General features: G+C 42.3%; 1 protein-coding gene across 1 annotated transcript in view; it reads right to left on the minus strand.

The window, feature by feature from the left end:
* Positions 1–25,047, minus strand: part of LOC101847389 (E3 ubiquitin-protein ligase HECTD3) — a gene marked incomplete at both ends in the record, with an annotated part of 59,848 nt that extends 34,801 nt beyond the window's left edge. Inside the window, 2 exon segments of the mRNA XM_005111307.2 lie at positions 1,442–1,786; positions 25,029–25,047. Coding sequence (XP_005111364.2) covers positions 1,442–1,741 — 300 coding nt within the window.
* Positions 25,048–27,587: the final 2,540 nt, after the last annotated feature.

Here is a 27,587-nt window from a genome sequence, read left to right on the forward strand (position 1 = left end):
ACACACACAATTTTTTTTTTTTAAAGTTGTTTAAACGAAGTAGCAGTCATTTTCTGTTTACAAAGATCTAGATTTACAGTCAAGATCTCGCTGCTACAATGAGGAGGATCATTCTATGAACGCAGCACAATGACAAGATCTAGATTTGTGTAACGAGACTCATTCATACTCTGATAACACAGCCCTATAGTGAAATGATCATTTATTTGAGTTCATACCAGCATAAAGAAGTAGACTGAATAATATAGAGTGTCAATGAACAATGTAGTGAAGAATGCATCTAACTTTTTAAATTTTTTGCTCCTTTCACTCAACTTCTTCAACTTTTGGTCTCGTTTTGGCATGGTGTCGATCTTGGTCAAATTAATAAAACTACAGTAACTCCGTGAACAGACACACAAGAAAAACTTCAAGACTCAAGAGTTACAGTTCTTGGCCGTTTCCAAGAAATCCTCTGTACAGCGGTCTTCATTCAAAATTTGCATCTCCTCTCCTTTGGGTCCTCTAAATTAGCTAAAATATTTTTACACGAACATTTGTAATTTCAGCACCCAAAATTATTGTAGAACCATATTATTCAAACCAAAGTATCCTTATTCTAACAAATATTACAAACGATCGGTCGAAGGTCGGAGCTGGCGAGGAGGGCACAAGACGAGGCCAAAGATGTAGGGTATAGAAATAGTAACTTTGACGAGGCTACATCATAGAGCTGATAAAAATGCTTCACTTCGTGAGACTTCGCTCACCGCCGGATCAGTCGGAAGGTCGGAGCTGGCAAGGAGGGCACTAGACGAGGTGCGAGACCGAACTGCCGATATCCATTCCTCTGCCTCCCCCCCCCCCCCCCCTCTCTCTCTCTCTCTCTCTCTCTCTCTCTCTCTCTCTCTCTCTCTCTCTCCCCCCCTCCCTCAAAGACCACATTATTAGGCCTACGGTACTGACTGAATTTATTCAATAGTTGCCACCGCCTTTTATTGTTACCATTTATACTTGTTAGTTGTTTTTTTTAAAACAAAAAACAAGGGCACGGCAAATATTGCCGCGGTTGACCCTTTGATTTTAAAGGCATTACGGCAAATTGCAAAGGCACCAAGGCAAATTGCCACGGTGCCGTGGTCTATTTCAAGCCGTGCAATAAATAAGGATATGAATGTAGTTTTTCAGAGTATATTTAGACCAGTGATCTGGAACACAGCAAAAATTAAAACCCCAAAGCTCAAAAGAGAAAACTGTAACCCACCTCTTTGTCTATTTTTTTTTATCATGGAAAATCTCCAACGTCGAATTCCAAAATTAACATGTTGACCTCAGAAGGATAGCAGTTTGTTGCTAGGGACATAAAAAAAAAAATTACTAACCAAATTATACACAATTTCCAGCACTGTAGATCTAATAATCGTCAAAATTCACAAAGGAAGATTAAAGCCACATAATTTACCTTTAACACTCTCAGCCACTTCCCATCACTATTGCACAGTTCTTCCCCGCTGGCAATAAGGCGACTGTTCTCTGTTGTTATGAATTCAGTGATCACTTCAGAATTTTTTCTGGGGCTCTTTAGGAGTTTCCAAGTTGTTTTCGCAGGTGCCAAATACTCTATTTCTGATGGCACATAACATAAGCAAGACGGAAAAGGTATTTTGTCTCTCAAACTGACAAGACAATCCTGAAGGCATCTGATTTTTGAAATTCTCCTACGAGCAGCAGGTATTCTGGGGTTGTCAAGCATGATGTCCATGAAATCAAACACCAGTTAAAGTCAGTAACTTTTTCTTTCACACATCTGAAATGAAAGATACATCAAGAAAACTTCCGTAATGACAGCAATTATATCAATAATCAGAATATAAAATATTAGTTTTGTTTTTCTTTTCAAATCAGAAGATGAGAAAATATTACTTTTCGATTAGCTTCATGACAACGTGACATCTGCTGGGATCAATAAAAGTTCCTATATATATATATATAAAGTTTCCTAAAATCCCATAGCATCATAAAGGGCCTGTTACTTCTTTGTAAGTCGCTAAGACACCAAAGACTATGGTCTTAGGTCTGTCTGCATCCATGAAAATTTCTTAACTGTTCTATCAGTAACAAGGAAATGGCAGGTGAGGCTTGTGAATGAAGAAGACAGAAAGGTATTGAATACAGAATATTCTTAACTGATTCAGCCCGCAGCGCTGCTCACGGTGGCTGACTGTCTCCTGGTTTTTGACGCAGAGAGACTCTGAGCGGCTGTTATATATATTGCTCCCCTTTCTTCATCTCACTTTTCTCTTTTCTTTTTTTCTTATCACTTACATTTCACCCCTTTTTACTCATGCCTTGAATAGTATTTTTTATTCTGAACATCTATATATGTCACACATAGGGGATATTTCTTTATTAACTTCTTGTGAGACCATCCATGATGTCACGAAGCGGTCAGAAATTATTTGTGTCCAGAGTCAAAATAATCTGCCGGCTGAATCGGTAAATTTCAAAAGGGTTCATAGTAAAAATCAATAGTTTCAAACGCCTCACTCAGACAAGAGTCATGATATTTATTTTGTATGGTTTTGTTTCCAAGATGGAAAGACCAACTGAAAACTTTCATCTATGTTATGGTTGCACGCAATCAACACAGAGTAATCAACCTGGAGGCTGGCTCGTTTATCCAATCACTGTTGTCACCGTTTACACCTATAGTATCCTAACAGCCATCCAAATGTCTTTAGGGCTCAGCACAGGATGAGCCCATTCCCACGTCCTTCAGTAATGAAACTCTTCTTGAAAAAAGGTAGATGAGCGGAAAAAATAACACTGTACTGAGGGCTCACGCTCTCCTAGCCCTGACAATGGGGTGAAAGTTTATGACACACTTTCCCCCCGTGACACAGATACCTACGCGCTCATTGGACATTAATTGTTAGGTGCATTCTACTTTCCACGACTACACGGCCTTGTCCAGCTTATAGAAAGGATACGTTTGAAGTGTTGTGTGTGTATGTTTGTGTTTGTGCCGCTGAGATTTAACAGTTATAAACAGAGCTGTTAAAGTACTTTTTAAAAAGTACTTAAGTACAAATTTAAGTACAATCTAAAAATGTACATAAGTACAGTAAAAGTACTTTCCTATAAAATGTACTTGAGTACAAGTACTTTTTAAAAAAGTGCTTACGAGTACATTTTAAGTACTTTCTGCTAATATGCTAAAACACTTCAGCGCTTATACAAAACATCATATTTTATAACTTATCCAGCATATTTGACAAATTAGGCTATTTATTACTAAAAATGTAAACAGTATACAAAGCATTTGAATATACAATGTACGCACTGAACGGTGGAAATGGTCCGTGAAGTTGAACAAAAAACAACCCAAACGAACAGACGCAACTAGTGGGTATAGTGCTATTATGAATAGAACTTGTTTGAGCAAGACAATGTGATCAAATGTAAGTCAGTCCTAGAGGTTGGAAAGTTCTACAGAAAGAGTATCCAAATTGAAAAATGTAGATACAAAGTTGCTCTTAAGAAAACATAAAATTGATGAAAATGGCCCGCATAGAAATGGAAAAGTGCATTGAATTCTTCATTAACAAATCCTCAAGGAATCAATGTAGCCTTAAGCAAAAACCACCCAAAAAAAGTTTAAAAGAAATTTAGACAGCCTAAAAATTGTTAGATACACATTGAGAACACAGTTTCAGTTTCAATTGATTATAGTGGTCTGACAGATTTTGGTCACACTGTGTAGTCCACGGCGCCAACGGCAAACCAAAATACAATAGTTTCCTAGAGTCTAGTAAGTGTAGTGTAACCAAAGATTCTCTACTGAAGTAGTCTCCGCCTAAGATCCCAGTGCTCGGAAGCAAGGAAAATACGGGATCTTAGCCAATGAAGCCAAGGAAGAATCTACAGTGACCCATGAACTGACGTGACCCCTGGGTGGATTTATGACATATGGCAAGCAAAGAGTGGTCAACCTTGATTACCAATCACAGTGGCATGAGGCATGCCATAAATAATATTATATATACACACTCATTAGCCTATCGTGAATCTTGAGATCTTTATCTACGTTTATCCAGTTGCCCCTCCCCTTTACCTGTCCAGCAATTTTAGCTTTCCATCTCTGATTGAGTTCCCCCCCCCCCCCTCCACCTCCTTTGTCGTTACGCACCATTACGATGTGACCACACTAATTAAAATTCAGGTTGTCTCGCAAATTCGGGAAAAACTGCTTTCAATGGTCAGGGAAGAGTTCACAGTTTGATGTGATCCCGCCTGGAGCGAACTTGTAGGCCCTACCCACCCAGGGAGTGATGTAAGTTTAGGTGGTGAGGTCAGATGCGAGTGCGATGTTTGGGGAAAAGAAACGCATCGGTCAGTTCACACCTTGGTGTGATCCCGTCTGGAGCAAACACTGTACCATTTCATGGAGTTTTACAACGCTTGTGATGACATTCACGATAGTGGCTGATCTTTGAGGCGACGGGCCTTTTTTGATCTCAACTTTTAACTCTTGGCGGTTGATCGGGTTTTTGTTCCGTAAATTATGATCAGAAATGCCTGCACATACCCTTTCATTAAGCTACCAAAGTACTCAAAATGTACTTAAAAAGTACTCAAAAGTACTTTTATAAAAAGTATCGGAGTACAGTAAAAGTACTGGTTTCAAAAATGTACCGGAGTACAGTAAAAGTACCGAAAATTGTAACGTAAGTACAAGTACCGGAGTACTTGTACTCCGGAGTACTTGTACTCCGTTACTACCAGCTCTGGTTATAAATCATGTCAAAAGATTTTTACGGTAACTTTTCCATCCAGAAGAATCTAACTTAAAACAAGAGACGGAAGACAAAGGTGACTCTTCTCGTTCGAATGGTTCTCAAAATACCATGGCTCACCGAGAGTAAAGAAAAATCAGAACTGTTTAGGATTTATTGCTTGCTATTTGGTGGTAAAGTCGAAGCATCAGCAACCTGAGCCCCACCCAAATTTTGGTCCACCCACCGCCACTGGTTAAATCTCCCAGTAACAGCTGGAAGGAAATGATACCATAAATGTCCGTTTCTGAGTTGCTTTTAAGATCCTGCTGTTTCAAGAAAACAGAATTTTCACTTCACAAAAGTCACCCTAAGATCCCACTTTCCTGCTCTCTTATCATGTTCTTTCGTCTACTTTCATCTCTCTCTTTCTTCTGGCGCTGTGGCTTCATAAACGGTCAGCGATGCCGACAGCACGCAGGAACTCAACACTTGCCCGGGGGTCCTTAAAAAGTGCTGAAAGTGGGTCACTGAAATGTCCCAGCAAACGGGGTCTGGCACGATAGTTGGCGGGACATCTCAGGAACACATGGCCCATAGTTTCGTCCTCCTCCTTGCAGGCTGAACAGGACGGATCTGGGTTGTCTGTTGGTGCAATTTTGTGGAGATATGATCTCAGCTTGGGTGATTTTCCACCAGTTCTCATTTGGGAGAGCAGCCGGCGGTCCTGTCGTCTGAGCGAGGCTTCAAGCTGGTATAATGGCGGCTGGGCAAACGGGTTTTGCGCGGGTCGATCGGTGGATGACGGCTTTACCTGTCGAGAAATCGATTTGCGTGTCAACCTGGGTAAGCGCTGTTGCTTCTTTGGCGATGCTGTCAACTTCCTCGCTCCCAGCCAGTCCAGCGTGGCCTGGAATCCACTGTAAGTGGATAAAACATTCGGAGCCTTGACAGAGGGTGTGCAGATGCTGCCAGATTGAGCATACCACCTTTTCCGATTAGTTGGTAGGGCCGTATGAGAGGTGCATGACTGCTGACCTGGAATCAGTGTGTATACATGGATGCGCACACTGTTCAGAAGGCTGCCTGCTGTATAATATAGTGCCACAAGCATGTCCAGCGCTGTGTTGAGAGCTACAAGCTCGGCCCTGTAGCTGGAACAATACCGGCCCGCGGGTACACGTTGGTCGAGTTCGGTATCACCCGTCTTGATCAGTATTCCACTGCCTCCATACTCGGTACCATGCTAAGCTGAACCATCAAGTCCAGACTTCTACATCGGGCAGGGGGAGCGATCGAATGGTAGCCTCTCCTGCTTTCCTGATGGCTGGTTCATTAGCACGCTTGCAGTCGAAGACAAGATCGGTGCTACAAGTCACGTTGCATGATGCAGCCGTCCACTGTTGTGTGGGGGGTAAAACAACCAGCTCCTCATGTGGGTACGTATCCAGTTCAGTTTCGGCTACGAGGTTCTGGGCATGCTTTCTCCAGTTCAACTTACCTGTCTGCATGGGCACTGACTTTGTTGTGGAGGCTCTGCGTTGGTTTGTTGCAGGCAGACGCATGGACTTCTCGGGTGAGATGGCAGTCAAGGCATCAGTTCTATGCCTTAGTGGTAAAATGTCTGCTTTGATGAGGAGGCTGTCCACACGAGTATCCTTGGAGCAGCCTGTGATGATTCTTGCTGCTTCATTCTGCTTTCTTTCCAGTTTCTGCAGGTTGGAGGGTTTGGTAAGAGGCATGTAGGCAGGGGCACAATAGTTGATAGCTGACCGACAAGTAGCATAATATATTGGCTTTATGCATTCCTTTGAGGCACCCAAGGTGGTGCCTGTAAGGGCTTTCAATGATCAAAGTCTGCTTGACAGTTTTAGCTCAAGATTCCGGATGTGGGCGTTGGAGGATAGAGTACAATCAAGTGTGACCCCAAGTAAGGTGGGGTTGGAGTTGAAGGTGATGGGGGAGCCTTTGAGCGAGAGTGCTGGTTTTCGCATGGCCTTGTGAGGGCTGGTGGTAAAGAGGCTGCACTCTGTTTTCTCCATACTGATCTCCATCTTGTTTTGCTTTGCCCACTGCTCAAGTGAATTTATGGCTGCTTGGACACTGTTTTCAGCCTGATTTATGTCTTTGTTGGGGGCGTATATAGTATAGTCATCAGCATAGAGTCCCGTCTTCACGGCTTCAGGCAGGCCTGCTTCAATATCATCAATGAAGACAAAGAACAGTGTGGGGGACAGGACGCTGCCCTGGGGGACTCCCTGCTCGAAACGGCAGGTGTATCTGTCCCTGAGGAACGAACCTATCCTTTGGGTGATGCGGCTGGGAGTAGATTTCTCAATCATCTTCCCCATTAACCTGGTGCGCCATACCTTGTCAAAGGCATGCGAGAAGTCCACAAGGGCTAGCACAGTTCGTTGTATTTTGGGACAAGCCTGGGACCCGTCTGAGATGTGTTGCGTTAGGCACAGGACTTGGTCTTCAGTAGACTTTAACTTGATTGTTGCTCAGCAAGTTGTTGCTCTCCAGAAAGTACATCAGGCGGGTCTTGACGAGGGTCTCCATCAGCTTAGCAAGGCAGCTGGTGAGACTGATGGGGCAGTAGGACCCAATCTTGTCTGCAGGCTTATTCTTCTTGGGTATCTGTATGATTTTGGAACGTCGCCAGCTGTTTGGGACAATGGCCCTTTCCCATGAAAGTAGGTTGAAAAGACGAAGCAGGGCAGAGGTTGCAATGGGTCCGAGGTGTTTGATCATCTCACTGGTTACACCATCAAGCCCGGGAGATTTGCCGTTTTTCAGCTTTCCTATACAAACTGTCAGTTCAGCCATGGTAAGGAGAGAATCATAGCCTGTGTTCTGGTCAATAGGAAGGAGTTTAAGCTTTTGATTAAGCTGGTAGTGCCGGCGTTTACCTGCCTTGTCGAGTTTTAGGCGGCTGACTGAGGCGTATTCACAGCCAAAATCTTCAGCCTTTTAGGGTTTTATTGTTTACTGAGAGTGCGCTGCCGGTGGAGGGGGTTTTCTTGCCGGAGATGGCATTTATGACCCGGAAGACTTGTTGAGGGTCAGTCGAGAGGGGCATCTCTGAAGTAAAGTTGCGCCAGCAGTCGTGCTTCATTTCGTTGAAGCGGGATGTGGTTCTTTTAGATGCCTCCTGGTAGTCTTCAATGTCTTCTCGTGTTCTGGTTGCCATGGCTTTTTTCCTTAATTGCACTTTTTATTCTATCAGTTTGTCCGCTTCTTCATTCCGGAAGGGTTTAGGAAGTTTACGAGTGCCCTTAGGGACACTTTGTTTGGCTGCTTTTAAAATGGCCTCAGTTAGGCACGTGTTTAATTTTGTGGCGTCTGTCATGTTAGGCATGTCATTTGCCGAAGTCTCTGTTTCCATGAGGGCATTAAACAACGACCAGTCAGCCTTCTTGAAGGACCATTTGGCTTTGTTCCTACGGGTAGGGGCAGAGTGTCTACAGAGTTTGATTTCAATGGCTTTGTGGTCAGAGACCAGGGTGTCACTGGATTGCCAAGAGACATACGCTACCTCTGAAACATGACAGAAGGAAATATCAGGGACTGACTTTAGCATTCTTCTCGGGTCGATTCTTGTTTCGCAGCCGTCATTGAGGGCAATCATATCATTGTTGAGGGCCCAGTCATAAATTTCTGTTCCGGTGGCACACTGTTCGACGTAAGGGTCCCACGAAGGGTGATGGCAGTCGAAAACGCTTACGACGACGGTGTGGGGATCAAGGACTGGTGATGGGTCTCATTTAAATATTGAGAAATGCCTAAGCGTCTCAAACAGCTTCTCCCAATCCAGCCAACCGTACCTGCCCGTGGTGGTCCCTGTCCTTACTGACACGGCTCTGGCGAATGGCGAGTTGTTGGCGCCAACAAACTAACCCCCCCCCCCCCCCCCGTTTCCTAGAGGGGTTAAAACAACAGGATGGGAGCAGGTGTGGCCCCACAAGGTGCAGGAGGCAGAACCCACCTATGCGTGGTAGACGTTATGCTCCTCACTAACACGCCCCTACTCTCCCTTGAGTGGGTGTCTAATCTGCCTAACACCTCTACTACTTTTATCAACACACCCTCTGTGGTTGAGAAGGTACCAGCCAGTTTGAGAGTGTCTGGGTGCAGGAGATGGACCGAGCAGAATGCCTGACTTGCTTTCTGGCCGTGAAACCTGTAAGTAAAGGCACAACGACCCAGGACGTGACGATCCAATGGCTTCCCAACTTGGCCAATACCTCATGAAAGAGTCGAAAACCTTAGCCAGTAGCCATTGGTGGTGGGGAATGGGCAACGTGAACCCTACCGGAAATACACGGTCACAGGGCAGTTAGGTCTTTCCAGTCTCATGAAAACTCCTAGTACCCTCCTATCCTCAACATGAATGGCCTCTTCTCAGGGTGGGCAGACAGTCCACAGACACCCCAGTCCACAATGCCATGACACAAAGAAATAAATTACATGCGAGCTCGGACATCGCCTCGTTAAATCACCAGGCTGCTCTGAGCGACAAGTCAGCTACTGGTGATACACACAGAAACAGTGCTAAACCAGCACCGAAAAGCTCTCGGCGTGAGAAGGGAGCAAACTACACCCCCAACCAGAAGAAGAGTTCCCACAACCTCTTGCAACTCAACATCTGTGGTTTGAGGAACAAGAAAACAACTCCTCAAAGTACTGAAGGACAGACAGATTCATGTTGCCCTACTTCAAGAAACCCTACACAAAGGTACGGACCTGAACCTCACAGGATACACCAGTTATGCCTGCACATGCACAGGATGCCGCGGTGTAGTCACTTACCTGCGAAATGATGTTCAGGGAGATGTCGTACATTTATCATCTGCCCAACCGACAGATATCCAGAAGGCCACCATATGGCACATTGGTAGGAAGTACACACTTTATAATGTTTACAGCCCCCCACAGACAACATGCGACTTGTCTGATCTGCAAGCAGCCAGCTACGAAAAAACCATTTGTGCGGGTGACTTCAATGGCCACTCTCCAGAATGGGGCTACGTCAACTATAACGGCACAGGCCGAAAGATTGAGGAGCTGTGCGAAACCAGCAACCTATCTGTATTACAAGTATTACTCAACTCCTACCTTACTTCACAGAACCCACTTGACTCTCAGCCGGCCTGATCTCACCATCTGCTCATCCGACATTAAAAACTCCTGTCGCATCGAAGTGATTGATGACATAGGAAGTAATCACAGGCCTATCTTTATACAGATCACCTCCCCACCTGCATTGAACCACCCTCGGAGAACTCGATGGAACTTTAAGAAAGCCAACTGGGCAGAATACGAAAAGACCTCAGACGAATTGATCTCCAGCATAGCAGAAACAGAAGATGCTGATCTTTTTAATGAACAAGTCACCGAAAATATTCTGAAAGCTGCATCTCAGCACATTCCACGGGGATGCCAAAGAAATTTTAAACCCTTTTGGAGTGAAGAAATCCAAACTGCTGTGGCTGAAAGAGAGAAAGCCAGACAGTCATTGGAAAAATCACCATCAACAATAAACAAAATACACTACAACAAGACCTGCGCTCAAGTGAAAGTGACAGTAAAAAAAGCCAAAAAAGAGAAATGGACTCAAACCTGCAAAGATCTTGATCTCCGCCACTATGGAACAAAGGCTTGGTCCCTTGTCAGCAACCTCTCGGGAGAAAGACAAAAAAGCAGCCCCAAACCCTTTTTCCTTTCAGGCAGCACCATCACTGAAGACCAGAAGAAAGCCGAACATTTCAACCGTTTTTTCGCCTCTGTAAACAGGGCAGGGCTAAGCATAAAGAAAAAGCTCCAACTGTGAACAACTCGCTTTTTGAAGAGGATTATAGCATGGTGGAACTCAGTCAGGCCCTCAAAAAGCTAAAGGAAAACAAAGCCCCAGGACCAGATAAAATACACAACGAAATGTTGTGCAACCTTGGTGCTAAAGGAAAAGTTCTTCTTTCCCTGATAAACACCACGTGGAGAACGAGTGGAATACCAAAGGCATGGAGGATCGCCCAGATTACACCACTCCTGAAAAATGCGAAACCACCTGGAGAAGCGAAAAGCTTCCGACCCATCTCATTAACATCATGTATCGGTAAGCTTGCAGAAAGAATGATAAACAACCGCCTCTACTGGTACCTGGAAAATACTAACAGCTTAAACCCACATGAAGCAGGCTTCAGAAAAGGCAGCAACACAGAAGATCAACTTTTTAAACTGAGTCAAAACATCCAGGATGGATTTCAGGAGAGTAAACACACCGTCGCCATCTTTGTAGATCTCCAACAGGCGTACGACAGAGTGTGGAGAAAAGGCCTACTCATGAAATTGATGGACCTCGGGATACATGGCAAACTTTACAAATGGATCAAGTTCTTCCTGTCGGATCGAAACATTGAAACCAAGGTAAACAATGCCCACTCGTCAAGAGAAGTACTCGAGGAAGGCCTACCTCAAGGTTCCTGTCTGAGTTGCACTTTGTTCCTGATCTTCTTTAATGATGTAACGAACGTGCTGAAATCAGAAAAGACTCTTTATGCTGATGATCTTGCTCTCTAGCAGACAAATCACAGCACGATAGTAGGAGCAGGGAAATTAAATGAAGACCTCAAGAGGCTCCATAATTACTGTCAGAAATGGAAACTTAAAATAAACAGCACGAAAACAGTATACACCATCTTCACAAAGAGCCATAAAGCAGCCAAAGAAAATCTCAAACTAAAGATAGGAAACGAAAGTCTCCCCAAAGAAGAACATCCAACTTACCTAGGAGTCAAACTTGACCATAAGCTAACCATGAAAAGCCAAGTGGAGAACATAAGGAACAAGGCAAAAAAAAGACTCCAACTTTTAAAGAAACTCGCAAGCAGTTCATGGGGATCAGACAAACAAACTCTGAGAGCTCTATACCTGGGTTATGTCCGATCTTCCCTGGAATACAGCAATAGCCTACTCACTATGTGCAGTACAACTACTTGCAACACCCTTGACAAGGTCCAAAACAATGCCCTTCGTTTTATAAATGACGGCATGAGATCCACACCTACCGCCGCATGCGAAATCCTTGCAAATGTTGAACCCCTCGGAATCCGCAGAGATAAAGCAGTTTTGGAGCTACATGAAAGAACTAAAAGAATGTGCCCCAACCACACAAACAGGAAATTAGTAGAAACATGGAAACCAAAGAAACGAATTCAACAAAAGTCAATCATGCATCACATCACAGAACTAATGGAGAGCCACCATCTACCACAAAACAGAAAAGAAACCAAAAGAGTCAACCAAAACATCCCTCCCCACCTTTCTTTAAAAAAGCCAATCATTACAACATCTCTCAAAGACAAGAGCACAAAATCTTCAGACCCAGTGACGCTGATGCTTGCATCACATCAAACAATCGACAGCTATTCAGATGACTGGATACACGTCTATACGGACGGCTCAGCATTCAAAGGCACAACCAAAGCCGGATATGGAATACTAATACAGTACCCAGATGGAAGTTCCAATGAGATCTCTGCAGCCTGTGGAGAGAAATGCAGCAACTACGATGTAGAAATGATGGCAATTGAAATAGCACTGTACCATCTCCGCACAGTTTTTGACACTCATCCTGGAAAAGCACAGAGTATTGTGATTTTCACTGACTCACTATCAGTATTACAAGCCATAGAAAATGACCATCATCTAAACCAAGATTTGACCCATATACTGTTTGGATCCCATCATCTGATAACATTCTGTGGCATCAACCTAGTAATGCAGTGGGTCCCCGGACACTCAGCCATACCTGGAAATGACAGAGCAGACACACTTGCCAAACGGAGATCTAGACAGGAACAACCCAACACACCAACTTCATACAACACTGCAAAACAAATCAACAAAAGCAACAACAAACAAGATTAGATGAACAGATGGGCCCTGGGAAAGACAGGCAGAGCAGTTTTCAAACATATGACCACAACAAAAAGGAATGACAATATCAACCGCCTTCAGAGAAAGAAACAGACCACGATCTTCCGCCTACGAACAGAACATATACAGCTCAACTTCCACCTGAACAGAATAAACCCGGAACTTCCCCCAATGTGTCCCTTGTGTGACTATGCATATGAGACTGTGAAGCATCACCTGTTCCACTGCACAGCCCTAAATAACATGAGAGCTACCCTTCTCCCTCCAAGACCTAACATAGACAACACACTCTATGGAACATTACAGCAACTGCAGCAGACCTGCACTTATCACTACATGGCATTGGACAGAAGGGCGATAGCCCAGCTGTTGCTGGATCGATAACAACAACAACAACGACGACGGTGTTTGCATCAGTCTTGAGTACGTGGGGAACGAAGTTACCTTAGTGGCGTGGCAGGATGTACAGGTTGACGACTTTCAGGGTTCTGCCGGGCAAGTACAAGAGTGTGCCTAAGAATTCTGTTGTGGAGTCGGGGTTGGCAACTACTCCATCATGGAATCAGTGGTAGGTAATACCATCTTTAATCAATGTCGCGACCCCACTTCCATTGTCTCCGTCATCTCTGTCACTTCGTTCAATAGAGTAACCAGGTACAGAGATGTCTATATTTGGGCTTAACCATGTCTCTTGAAGGCAGATAATGTCTGGGTGATTGGTGTCGATGTGCTGAAAGAGCTCAATTTTGGCACTGCGCAGGCCCTTGATATTCCATTGGAGGATGTTTAGGGCTTGGTTGTTCTGCTTCTTCAAAAAGCAGGTGCGCTCATGATTCCTGGTATTAGAGTTCGTGCAACGGTTTTTACGGCGCAATTGTCTGACGTGCCGTTGTCGAGTCATAGGTCGGTTTGGGTCGAGGTGTGGAGGAGGCGCGTTGATGGGTTGTGTCGCTGCTCGTAGCGGAGGTTGCGCCGCTGTAATCGTACAGGAGGGCCACATCCATTCTGCGGTAATATGTCTTCCCTTCTTCATTGATGGCAGACTTAGCATCTGTTGTCGGGTGAGGTCAGAGCATTGGAAGTGGACCCACAGAAGACACTCCTGACATCGGGCCGATATTGCTTTTGAAGGCACACTGTCGCCACATACTCCACAGGGCCAGCTGGGTCCTGGATTCTGCTAAACGTCCCTGGCCAAGATCAGCAGGCGGGCCAGCCAGGCTGGGTTATGCTCGCCGTCAAGGAAAAACCTGGGCGGGTTGTTGAGGTCCTGGTGTTCCATGTGGGTCGACGTGTTCTGCAGCTGTCATCTTGGGTTGTCGGTTGGTAGACTGACATCCCTCGGCAACAGCCGGCGGGAGCACCATCTTGCTGGCTTGTCGTTCGCTTCTGTCTGCTTTCGTCTCCAGGTCCTGCCCCCAGCCCCCTCCCCCTTCCTCTGGGCTCCTGACTCTTTCTGCAGTTTTTCTACAGCTACTCCTTGGCTCCTTCTTACTGCTGTCTTTCAGCCACATCCCGATCTTAGGCTAGGCAAGATGTAACACCTAGACTTCTCGGATAAGAGCGAAAAATCTCTGAGGTCCCATGTGCAAGTTGTACACGTTAAATATCCTTTGGTGGCAGGGGCGGCTGGTTAACTGGGCAAGACTGGCGGAGCCCATGTGCAAGTTGTACACGTTAAAGATCCCTTGGTGGCAGGGGCGGTTGGTTAACTGGGCAAGACTGGCAGAGTCGGTCACTGTTAGTCAGCTATAGTGGACAAGAGATTGGTTGCTGATAATAGTTCTTTTTCAGTTTCAAGTAAATCCAAATTAATATTTATCAACATTATATTTATTCAACATAACTTATAACATATTATCAACAATAGCACTTTCCCTATAAAAATAGGCTCAAAGAAACAATAAGGGCTCACCAATGTGTTTTCGCACCACAGAAACTCGTTCCTAAATCTCAGTTGTTACCAGCTGTGCTGTTACGATGCGCGCCTTCTATCGCCCGCTCAACGGTGACATCACCCACTTCAGCGAACTGAGCAGTTGCCCTCAGAGTGAAAAGAGCCAGCACAATAAAATGTAACCTTACCTTGGTGCAAGCAACACAATCCCTGAATATCACCAAATTTGGTAAATCCATTTAATCGAATTCACTGGCCACAAAAATCATTAATGTACACAATAAATGAAATAATAAAAATAAACAATAAACAATAAAAAATGGGTAGGCTAAGCTTGAAAACATATTTTAAAAACATGTGTGCGTGGCCGATATGCGCGAACTGTGTCTACAATGCACGGCCACCCTGTCCGAACAACCCGGACACTCAATATTTTTAGTCTGGTTGACTCCCCCCCCCCCCCCCCCCCCACCGTGCACCACATCACTCCTAATGCAAGGGCTTCCCCTCATTCCCGGAAGAGACAAAAAACTCCTCTGCCTTCCGTCCAAAGTCATAGAGGCCTATGACGTAGTAATATACCATTTGCCCATGTCTATGACCATATGAATATGCATAGTTCAAGTAAATGATGAAAAAATGGAGGACCTATTTTCGATTTACTTGGCTCTGTCGCAAAAATTCACACAAATTCAGTGAAAACGAGTGAAAGGAAAACAAAACGTGCGAAATTGTTAGCATTACTTAACTCAAAGATTTCAGGGTTTTCCCCCCTTGCCCCGAATTAGCATGGGGGTACCTCATTCAACTCGTTGTAATTCTTGAATGAATGCAATCATCATATTTACTCTCATTTCATTTGGAAATGTAGTTTCTTAATTTGGATGTTTTTTATGGACAACAGCACATTTTATTCACTTTGTCGTCATAAGTGTAGAAGTATTTCGTCAAAAACATCCCCAAAAATACAACGATTCACAGTCACAAAGAAAGAAATAAACTCAATTTATAAAATATAGACCTCAAACATTTATTTCTTGAAACACTGTAAAAAGATTTCCAGCTTCGTATTCTTCAATTCTAATTTGAGAGGTAGGTCCTGAAAAGGCAATCAACAAACGCGAAAACAGCGAGGGAGGGTTTGTCCGATCATGTTTTGAGCAATTTAAAACTTTTCTAACTTAAATGCACTTATAATGAAATTATCATTTAGATGCAATAAATACATTTTTAAGTGCATTGCTATACATATAATGCAGTATTATGCTTCATAGTATTAATTTTCCCCCAAACTTCAGGGTTAAAATTCAAATTTCAAAGTTTAACTTCTGCGCTTCACAGACTCATAAGCACCAGTAAAGGTATTATGTCAAAGAATATGCATCTAATTTATGAGAAAAGAATGTCATCACAGAAGACATTCCTTTAATTTCATACATCACATAATATGAATAAGCAGACTACCTCAAAATCAATATAGATATAATTCACAAACAAATCCAAACAGGTCAATCTACAGCCGAGTCTTCCTGTTTTACGTCCCACAGAATATGTTTTACCCCCTGGGGCGGCGCTACTAACTGAAGTGTCTTTAGGCCATTCCCAAAGAGTTCTTATACACAGTAGAATTGTTATTGTAAATGGGCTGTGTCATGCTCATAACTGTGCCTGAACTGCATTTTCTTTCCTAATCCTTACTATCATCATTTTCCTCTACTTCTTTTGTATGTTTGTCACACTTTTGTGACCCGTGTCTCCTGGGTGCCTTGATAGCCGAAGCAGACTTTGTGCTGTTGAAACTAGAGAGAGTCTGATTCCCAGTAAAGACTTCTCTGTTGAAATCCACCCCTTGGCGCTCATATGACCTTATGCAGTTTCGAGGGATGTTAAAACCTCTAACAAAACAAACAAACAACGAATATGTTTGAAATCCCATTCAACCAAGGACTGATGCACTTATTCACAACTTTCAAAACAAAGCAATTGTATCATGCTTTCTTTTCATTTATAATCCATACATGAAATAGCTCTATGTAGCCAATACAGAAAAAATGGCAACAGACCACAGCCTGATTAGACAAGGGTACATAAATTTAAAAAATTATACTGCCCACCATAGTGGCTGTCTACAAGACAATTTCTATCTTCCTGCAAACAAAAAGAGAATTTACATGTTGAACAATCATGCCTTGTTTTAATTTCTTTTTGATATTTTTGGTAGCATAATCTACAATTTTTTCTTTTACTAGAAACAAATGGTACAATAGGATGGGTCATGGTCAAATTCTCCTTTTCTCCGATAGGCACCTCGTCATCATCGCTTATTTTTCCTAACTGCTGAATCAGTTCTAAAGTAAAATTAAGCTGATTATAACTTTTACATCTTCTAAGTTCTTCAACATCTGGATTCTTCTTTTGAAATTCTTTAAACAAAATGTAACTATTTATGCGGGCAATATCAACAAGATGAAAAAACAAAGACTTCCACCACTTATTTGTTTTACGGAGACCATTGTATTTCCCAATCAGCTGGCGGACAGATCTACTCCATTCATAATTATGTTTGTTGTAAGACTTGACTAATTCAGGCTGTGGAATATTTTTTTAAACAAAAACCCCCTGTTCCTTAGTCCTTCTGATAACATTTTCAACCACATTAGCCTTATGGATGGTAGAAAGAAAAGAATACTGATTTATTTCCCTTCCACTGTAAAGCTTAAAATGTCCCCATCTCTTTTCCACCTTGACTCACCTCTAACTACAGTTTTCTCCCAGACTTCAACATCTTTTAGACTAGCAGGAAACCCCCTTCTATTCACTATTATTGATAATTGTTCCACAAACCCTTATCCCTTTCACAACAAGATCTTTTACAAGGTGAACACTTGTATAAAAGTTATCAAAAAATAAATGATATCCCTGATGCAAAACATTTGTAACAAGTTTCATGACAACATCATAAGCAAGGCCAAACTTAGAAGAATGTTCATCTTTGCCAAGGTAAACATCAAAATTATAGGTATATCCTGTACTGGAATCAGCTAAAACCCACAACTTCATGACCCCATTTAGTAGGCTTATCTCTAATATTTTGTCTAAATGAATACTGTCCCTTGTTCTTCACCATCCGTTCATCAATTGAAATATTCTGATAAGGCTGAAACAGTTTCATACACTTTCTTCTAATAAAGTTACACAAAAATCTGGCCTTAACAAGTTTATCAGGACTATCCCCCTCAGTCTCTGGATTGCTAACCTTCAAAAAACTCATTATACATTTATACTTCCACACATTCATAAATTTCCTGGCCCACAGCCCATTCAAAAGAGGTTTCTCTGACCAGTACATTTTAAATCTAGGTACTTTCACAACACTTATGTACATAAGTAAGCCTAAAAACTGATTCATAAATCCTGCACTTCTAGTTTACTCCATCTGTCATACATACTAAGTTTAGTAGGGTCAGTCATATCTGCCTACACATTTGTCCACTCACATATATACTGACACAGTTCTGTGGTGAAGAAAAGGCAGAAGAAATCAATGGCTTGTAAATATTTTCTGACAGCTCCCCTCATCACAGCTGAATACCAGGTGGTCTCTTGGGTTGAAATGATGGAACTGGGGTAGTTAGTCCTGAGTCCAAGGTCCTCTGCCGGGCCTGGGGGTCTACGTGAAGTGTAGCTTCAGGCTGATCAACACAGCTGTGAATAGGATTTATGAATCAGTTTTTAGGCTTACTTATGTACATAAGTGTTGTGAAAGTACCTAGATTTAAAATGTACTGGTCAGAGAAACCTCTTTTGAATGGGTGACAAACAAAAAACATTAGAACACTGTGTTGGCCTAGATCTACATATAAATATATTGTTATAACTGTCCATGACAACAATTTGAAACATTTTTTATAGCTTGCAAAACAATAGAAAAGTTACTAGATCTATGCAACACGTCTGAAAATTATACCATACTAAATTACATTTTTCATGAACTGAAACTACATAAACCACTTGCTTCAGGTCTACCATTTTATGGGGAAAAGTCGGCTCCCTCACAAAAACTAAAGTCAAAAGTACAATGTTATCATTTACAGTTAAAAGGGTAATGCCATAATGCCTAGAACATGTTAATTTTTGCTACATGTATAGTGTACCCAACCTGTGTCCATCAGGCTCCCCACACCAGGGTACACAAGAAAATAGTAGCATTATGATTATGTTTCTACAATAAATAATAATTCAGCAAAGTGGTGGCAAATAATAAAACAAGGTATCAAGTCCTGGAAATATTACTCATTCACACAAGAATCTAGTTCTGACAATCACAGTGTGTGTGTCATAGGCTATTCTGCTAGCTTTGCTTTGCCTCTCTATAGTTTCTTTCCAGTCGGTGTCACTCACCGACACTAAATCCAGGGTCCCCACCAAATCCTGGAAAAAATTTTCAAGACCCCCAATTTTTTTTCAAGGCCCCAATTTGAGGGGAAAATTTGCCAACCCAGCTTCTCAATTTTCCAAGGGAGGGGCCTCATCCATTTTCCAGGAACACGTTACATAACAATGAAAGCGTGTGCTCCATTTATATCTAATAATAATACATGTATATGTTTGTGAATACACACACACACACACATGTAGGTACATTATATCCAGTCAACAAAATGTCAGTGTGGCACTTGGATCTTGAGAGACTTTGGTATTTCAGTCTGTTCTTACTTATTTATATTTTCCCCTCATCATATTAGCCAACATAACAAACTATAGGCCCGATATAAAAAAATGAATCCTGTTTTGAGCCTGAGAAAAGACCTAGAACTAGAATATCGACTGTCAATAACCAGTCAAACTCAAAGTAGAGTAATATTAGTAATAACTAGAATGGCTCAAGTACACCTATTCAGTGTGAGAGGTGTAAGAACTGAGGGAGGGCAAGATGCAGTGACACTGAAAATCTGTCAATCTTGAACAGAAAGCTAAATTAAAATATAGATCTAGATATAAATTACAATCACCCCATCCAATGAAACGCGAACACTTTAGTTCAATAACAAGGCATTACGGATCCCGATTCCACACAAGGCCTGCACCAACGCGCGCTTTGCAGAGAGCTCTAAAGTAGTTATCAAAATGCTAAAAATTTGCTTCCAAATTCAGTTTTTGTCCTCTTGCGCTGCCTTCAGGCAACCAATCCCCTTCCACGAGTGTATCATATAAAGGAGTCCTATACTTCACAGCGCTCAGACCGCCGGTACTCACAGGTTCATTTACCGGTCAGGAGGGCGAACCTGTCAAGACGCTTATATAAGTTCTTTTTCTTTTTTTTCCCCCCATGCGACAGCAGAGGGCAATTTTTAATATTTATTTATTTTCAAGGCGTCACAGCGTTCATAATGCATAACCTGCATGTTACAAATGTTGCGTTATCTATCAGACTATTACCGGAAAATTTCTGGGCGGTAACGAAAGCGAAAGTAGATCTTGATTCTTCCCGATCGAGCCTCGGTGTCACACATACACTTCCGCCACAGTGGTTCAATTACGTTTCCTCTTCAGGATTCATCAACCATACAGTCTAGATAGCTACACATTACACAGGCCCTATCCTTTCCCGACTTACAGACCCATCACAAAATTCCAGACTTTTTCCCGACCTCCTGACCCATCTAAAAATTCCAGACTTTTTCCCATTTCCCGACCTGGTGGGGACCCTGTAAATCTAGATCTAGATCTAGTGTCATTGGAATGGCATTGGCATTGATTCCATGCAATTTTTGTTGGTCTACTTGCGATTATATATATTGATACTATAATATACTGAAGTATTATTTACCAAGCATAAACATAGAAATGCTGAGCGGGGGCCACAAGAGGTGCGTGCAACACTTCCAATCAAAACATATACAAACCTCATGTTCGGTTGTTGGGAATCCAGTGGTGGTGTGGTTGGGAGATTGGGAGTGTAGATTCGTCGTTACCAGGGTCAAATTCTTCATCTTCCAGCACCCATTCTTCGTCAGAACTATCGTCTGACACATCTAGCAACGCATCAATCTCATGTTGAGTCAGTTTTGCCATTCTGACGTTTAAAAATTAAAAATGATGAAAAATGAAGAGCAATGTGCAGGAGCTATCGACCCGGAATTCCAAGATGGCGGAATTGCGTAAACAAACATATCGAAGCGAATGACTACAAGAAAAAATCGCCGTTTGTGACAAATTCCGGCTTAATCTGCGTTAATTTTATTTTATGCTTTTTAGACACATTTTAAAATAAATTTTCAAATGAAAGTGGTTAAATATTTGATTTCATTTATTTTCATTTTTATGTAGGCACCGCACAAAATGGGGGCGTGTCCGTCAATCATCGGTGATCGAAATCCCTTGTTTGGAATCTTTGAGAGATTACATTGGTTTATAAATTAGCCCAGGCCACCTCTATTCTCACCCCGGGTGAGAATAGCGCAGGCGAGCATTTTGGCTATTCTCACCCGGTGTGCCTTCACCGTGATAGGCCAACCAGTGTAGCATTCACCGTGAACAAACGGTCCAGCACTTTTGAGTTGAAAGCGAGCAATTTTGTGTGTGGGCAGTGAGAGAGAAAGAGAGAGAGGTGGGGAGAGGGGGGGGGGGAGAGAGGAGTAGCACGAGAACTTCTGAGCAAAACAAAATGGCGACCCTTGTAGTTCGGCTCGATTAGAAAAGTTAAATAGCCGTAGCATCTTTGTAGACGACCAAATTAATTTACCTTTGTGTTTTAACATCATTTTTTACCTTTTTTTTTGGTCAATCAGACCGTCCACATCGATAGACAGTTTTCAGAAAGAGAGTGCGAGAGAGAGAGAGGAGTAGATCTTGCGAGAACTTCCGGGCAAAACAAAAAAGCGATCCGCGTATTTCTGCTCGATTCGAAAAGTGAAATAGCCATAGCATCTTTGTAGACGACCAAACAAATTAGCTTACTTTTGTGCTATAACATAATTTTTTTCTTTGTTTTTGTCTATCTGATCATCCACACCGATAGACAGCATTCCGAAATAAGGAAAAACAGGTCTTGTTTCACATCGGGTGAGAATAGCTAACGCTGGCAAGTCTCACCCGGGGTAAGAGGTCGATCGTATTTTTATGGAAGAAGCTAGCCATACTGAAGTACGGCTAGCTTCCCTTAAATTCTTAATATGATGGCTAGACTGACCATAAAAAAAAATAGGCCTACTGAATTGTTGTTAATATACATTTTTAGTTTGCAGTACCTAAAGTATTTGTATTTGAGACGAAACCAGGTGCCTTAATGACAGTGCATTTTAAAAAAATCTCCTGTTTTGTAATGTTAATAGGGCCTAACGGCTAGACTTCTTGGATAGCCGTACTTAAGTATGGGTAGACAGCCAGGCTAGCCGTACTTAAGGACTGCTAGACTGTCAGGCTAGCCGTACTTAATATTGATGGCTGAATTGTAAATGAAATTTTTAGTTTGCAATGCCTAAAGTATTTGTATTTCAGACAAAACCAAAAGGTGCTTTACTGACTTGCATGTATTTGAACCTGAATAATTAATACTAGATCTAGATCTAATGAGACCTGTGTACTTTTACAGGTTTGAGTCGATAGGGCCAAACCTAGATCTAAGTACAGCTAGACTGGCAGTCTAGCCGTACTTAAGTACGGCTAGCCACTTCGTATTTTTATTCTCACCCCGGGTGAGGATAGCCACTTATAATAGCCTAACAAGATATCCAATCAAGACTGGCTTACACTTACTTTAAAAAGGGAACAAAGTCACAAAGTATACAGACCCCGTAGGGAAACTTTTTTGTGATTTCGGAAAGTTTCAGCGCCCTGCTCTTGGCTCAGGTTAGTTCTAACCTCCTTGGGCTTGGGGTAAACCTTAGTTTTTCTAGACTAGATCTATGGCCTAGGTCTTGATCTAGACAGACAGTTGAAACAGACAAATTATAAACGAAGTGTATACAGACCCGGTAACCGGGAACAAAGTCACGAAGTATACAGACCCGGTAGAGGAACTCTTTTGTGATTTCGGGAAGTTTCAGCCCCCAGACCCGGTAGAAATCGTGTGTGTGTGTGTGTGTGTGTGTGTGTGTGTGTGTGTGTGTGTGTGTGTGTGTGTGTGTGTGTGTGTGTGTGTGTGTGAGAGAGAGAGAGAGAGAGAGAGAGAGAGAGAGAGAGAGAGAGAGAGAGAGAGAGAGGAGAGGGGGTGCTAGCAAAATGTATCATGCCCCAGTTGGCAGGAGGGAACGAGAGAAAGATAGAGTGGGAAATAGGTGGGGACAAAGAAAGACAGAGAAAAAACAAAGAAAAAGAGAAGGCGAGCGATACACAGAGGAGAGAGAAAGAGAGAGAGAGAGAGAGAGAGAGAGAGAGAGAGAGAGAGAGAGAGAGAGAGAGAGAGAGAGAGAGAGAGAGAGAGAGAGAGAGGGGGGGGGGCTGCTCGATTGAAATTATGACATTAACTTGTTCTTTTCTTCAAATTGTGATTCCTCCAACTCCAAAACGGAGGAAAAACGATCGTTCATCGAAAAGACATCCGCACTCTTCATTTAGATCTCGGCTAGCCGCGAAACTAGATCAAAGATTTAAGTTTGTCTGCCTAGATCTAGATCTAGATCATAGATCTAGAAGAACCTAGGTCTACCCTGAGCCAAGAGGGCGTTCGAAACTCTCCGAAATCACAAAAGAGTTCCCTTACCGGGTCTGTATACTTTGTGACTTTGTTCCCGGTTACCGGGACTGTATACACTCCCAATTATAAATCATTGATCTAGTTTTGAGGCTTGCCTAAGATCTAGAATCTAGATCTAGACGTCTAGATCAAAATGAAAATTGCGGATGTCTTTTCGATGAACAATCGTTTTTCCTCCGTTTTGGAGTTGGGGGAATCAGAATTTGAAGAACAGAACAATGTCATAATTTCCATCGAGCAGTCACCCTCTCTATTTAATTTCTCTCTCTCTCTCTTTCCTCTGTCTCTCAGTATCGCTCGCATTCTCTTTCTCTTTGTTTGTCTTTGTCTTTCTTTCTCCCCACCTATTTCCCACTCTATCTTTCTCTTGTTCCCTCCTGCCAACTGGGGCATGTCATATACTTTTTTCCGGTATTTTTTTACTTTCCCTCCCGTCTCACACTCAGCTACCAATTGTCTATTTTCTACTAAATATTGATGCGCTGAACACGAATATCAACTTCATTTCCGTCGCAAATTAATAGTTTTTGAAATATTTGATTGTTTTTAACTGAGATAGACATGCTTTGGACCAATTGGGGGGGGGTTCCAGGGGGGCCTGCCCCACTGGGGTAAAAGAAAATCTGGGGGGTTACAGGGGGGCATGCCCCCCTGTTTTTACACCCATAATTTGATATTTTACAGTTAGATTTGAAATTGTCTTGAAAATAATTGATTTGCGACAGTTTTAGTGGCTTTATGTGTGATCTACAGCAAACAGTACAGCAGTTTGACCCCTGAAACAGTGCATCTGTGTGCGGGAGTGAAAGTAAAAATTTACCAAACCCTACCGGGTCTGTATACTTGAACATGACTTTGTTCCCGGTTACCGGGTCTGCACACAAGCTCGTACTTTTAAATCTTAAAAGAGTTCGAACAACACTGTTTTTAGTAGTTTAGGCGGCCGGCCGACTTGTCCGGATGGCCGAGATGCCCAGACAGTACTGTAGTGTCTGTAGACTACACTCTAGATCTAGATCTAGATCTAATCTAGAATACACAGCTATATCCTTTCAAGCTCCTCATGTCTAAGTCTAAGTGGGTCAATTTCTTCTATTTCATTGGACGAACATCTAGAGCTACCAACTTGGCATGTTTTGAATGAGACGTGTATGCCTCGATTACGAACCAACGCAGGCGGTTCTAGAAGAAGGCCACAAACGCACACAAACTCAAGCAGACTGACGCACACACGCTTGACCTGCGGGAATAGGGATCTGACTCGGGACCCGAATGACACGTAAGAGGATGCGTGCTGCACGTGCACTGAGCCAGGAGCTACACTCATTCGGGACCAAAACGCAGGCGAGGTGCCAAAATAGGCTTATCGGGCTACATAAACCCGATCCCGCAGGATGAGGGTTAATCATTTAACTTTTATTTGAACTCTCAGTACTCTGTAGACTGTAGATCTAATCTAGATCTATATCTAGATCTATATCTATATCTAGATCTAGTCTTGATCTAGATCTAGATATCTAGATTTAAATCTAGATATAGATCTAGATATAGATATCTAGATCTAGACTATATATATCTAGATCTAGATCTAGATCTAGATCTAGATCCTAGATCTCGATCTAGAATCTCGATCTAGAATCTAATCTAGATCTAGATCTAGATCTAGATCTAGATCTAGATCTAGATCTAGAGATCTAGAGAATCTAGATAGAATGTCAGTGACAACAAATACGAGACTTACTAGAAACGCTAGGCTAGACCTTACTGAGAACTTGCTTTCCTTGTTTGTCAGCTCAAATCGACTCAGACAATTGCGGCTTGCCGCTGTGCTCAATGAAAGTCCAAGCTCTTAGTCTTAGCCTGTACTGCCTAGTCACTAGCGAAGAGAAGATAAAAGGCCAACTGTACTCTCTCTCATAGGCCCACAGAATTCTATTCTGTGCATAGGCCACAGAATTCTCTAAAAATCATCTGAATGGCTGAAAGGACTTCTTTTGTGCCAAAAAGTAAAAAGTAGTGATGGGCAGGTATCGATACCAGGTACTTGATACTTAGATACCTACAGGTATCGGCAATGATAGTACATAACAAGATGGGCCACTTCTCTCTTTGAGCCAATTAAAAAAGTGTCCTCAAAATTTGGTAACGCCCTCTTCACAAAAGCGCAATCTTTGCGAACAGAGTTACCCTACTTGAGTTTTAAAAAATCAAAGTGAAACTAGCAAGTTTTGGGATAAATTTCGGAAGAACGCTTTTTTAAAATGGTTACGCTGACAAAAAAACCTCTTACGGAGGAAAGGGTGATGGTTTTCTTCGTTTAATTTGACTTTAGAATGAAAGGCGAGAGGTCATTAAAATTTTTAAAAACCTAAAACTCCGCACTGAACGTACCCGAACTGCTGATGAACAGTAGTCGATCTGCGCACGCAAGGAGGTGCTATTCCTGTTCTTTTTCTGGAAAAACGAAAGAGAGCTTCAAAACAGACTGCAGCGCCATCTGAAGCAAAGAGCATACTTCCTGCGGACACTTTTTTGGCTGAGTGGCCCATCTTGTTATTCACTATCTTTGGTATCGGTATTGGTACCGATACCTGCTCTTAACATCGATACCTATGTGTTATTTATCCCAGGGCTGCCAAAGCAAGACTTGGAAAAAAATAGTTGTATTTTTATCTTTACTTATTACCCCCGGCGTATGTTACCAATAGCATTGGGTATCGAGGTATCGGTATCGATACCTTGAAAAAGTACTAGGTATCGACATTGATACCTAAATTGTGGTATCGGCCCATCACTATTGGCCAGGCCACAGGGCTAGCTGCAGCCCGTCAGCCAGAAGTTGATTGGCTGTGGCAGGCTAGTGGTGAATATTGTGTTGGGCCTGTGATTCCAGTTTTAGCAGTTCGGAAACTTCTGAAACAGTGCTGTTTATAGAGCTTAATCTACCTATTAGCAGAGACACTAAATTATAATTAAATATGGGCCGATACCACAATTTAGGTATCGATGTCGATATCTAGTACTTTTTCAAGGTATCGATATCGATACCTCGACAAAGATAGTACAAGACAAGATGGGTCACTTCTCTCTTAGAGCCAATTAAAAAAGTGTCCGCAAAATTCGGTGGCGCCCTCTTCGCAAAAGCGCACCTTTAGCGAACAGAGTTATCCTACTTGAGTTTTTAAAAATCAAAGTGAAACTAGCAAGTTTTTGAATGAATTTCGGAAGAACGCTTTTTTTTAATGGTTACGCTGACAAAAAACCTCTTCCGGAGGAAAGGGTGATTGTTTTCTTCGTTTAATTTGACTTTAGAATGAAAGGCAAGAGGTCATTAACATTTTAAAAAACAAAAACTCCGTACTGAACGAACCCGAACTGCTGATGAACAGCAGTCGATCTGCGCACGCAAGGAGGTGCTATTCCTATTCTTCTTCTGGAAAAACGAAAGAGAGCTTCAAAACAGACTGCAGCGCCATCTGAAGCAAAGAGCATACTTCCTGCGGACACTTTTTTGGCTGAGTGGCCTATCTTGTTATTTACTATCATTGACCTCGATACCCAATGCTATTGGTAACATACGCCGGGGGTAATAAGTAAAGATAAAAATACAACTATTTTTTTCCAAGTATTTAGGCAATCGTGTCTAGACAAGTTGTGACTATTTAGCTGAGACTCAAACAAAAATTATTTGTAAAAGAGAGAGAGAGAGAGAGAGAGAGAGAGAGAGAGAGAGAGAGAGAGAGAGAAATATACCCAAATATGAGAATAAAAACAAAAATTAAGTGAAGTATGGGATGAAAGTCAACTTTGCAGAAAATGTTAGTATTGGAAAATAAAAACACAAGAGTTCTAAAAAGGCAATTCAATTTACCAGATTTTTAGCAACTTTAAATTAAACCAATGAGGATAAATCAGGGTTGTCAGTGAAGATTTTGCAAAATCACTAGATACATTTCATGAAAAACTTCTCTCTTTTTGTAAAAAAAACAGTAGATTAATTTAAAACGCTTGACCCCTACGAAAACTTATCAGTTTTGATAAACAAAAAATTCTCAAGGCCCAAGTCACTTGCTTTGGCAGCCCTGGGATAAATAACACATATGTATCGATGTTTAGAGCAGGTATCGGTACCGATACCTATAGGTATCTAAGTATCGAGTACCTGGTATCGATACCTGCCCATCACTACTACCTATATCAGGAAGGAATTGTGGTGGTCGAATGGACAGTAGGCCTGGGCATTATTCGCTTTTCAAAAAACCGAATAACTAGGTACCTGTTTCTATAAAAATCCGAATAA

The sequence above is a fragment of the Aplysia californica genome, unplaced genomic scaffold, assembly GCF_000002075.1.
Source record: "Aplysia californica isolate F4 #8 unplaced genomic scaffold, AplCal3.0 scaffold01039, whole genome shotgun sequence".
Lineage (NCBI taxonomy): Eukaryota > Metazoa > Mollusca > Gastropoda > Aplysiida > Aplysiidae > Aplysia > Aplysia californica.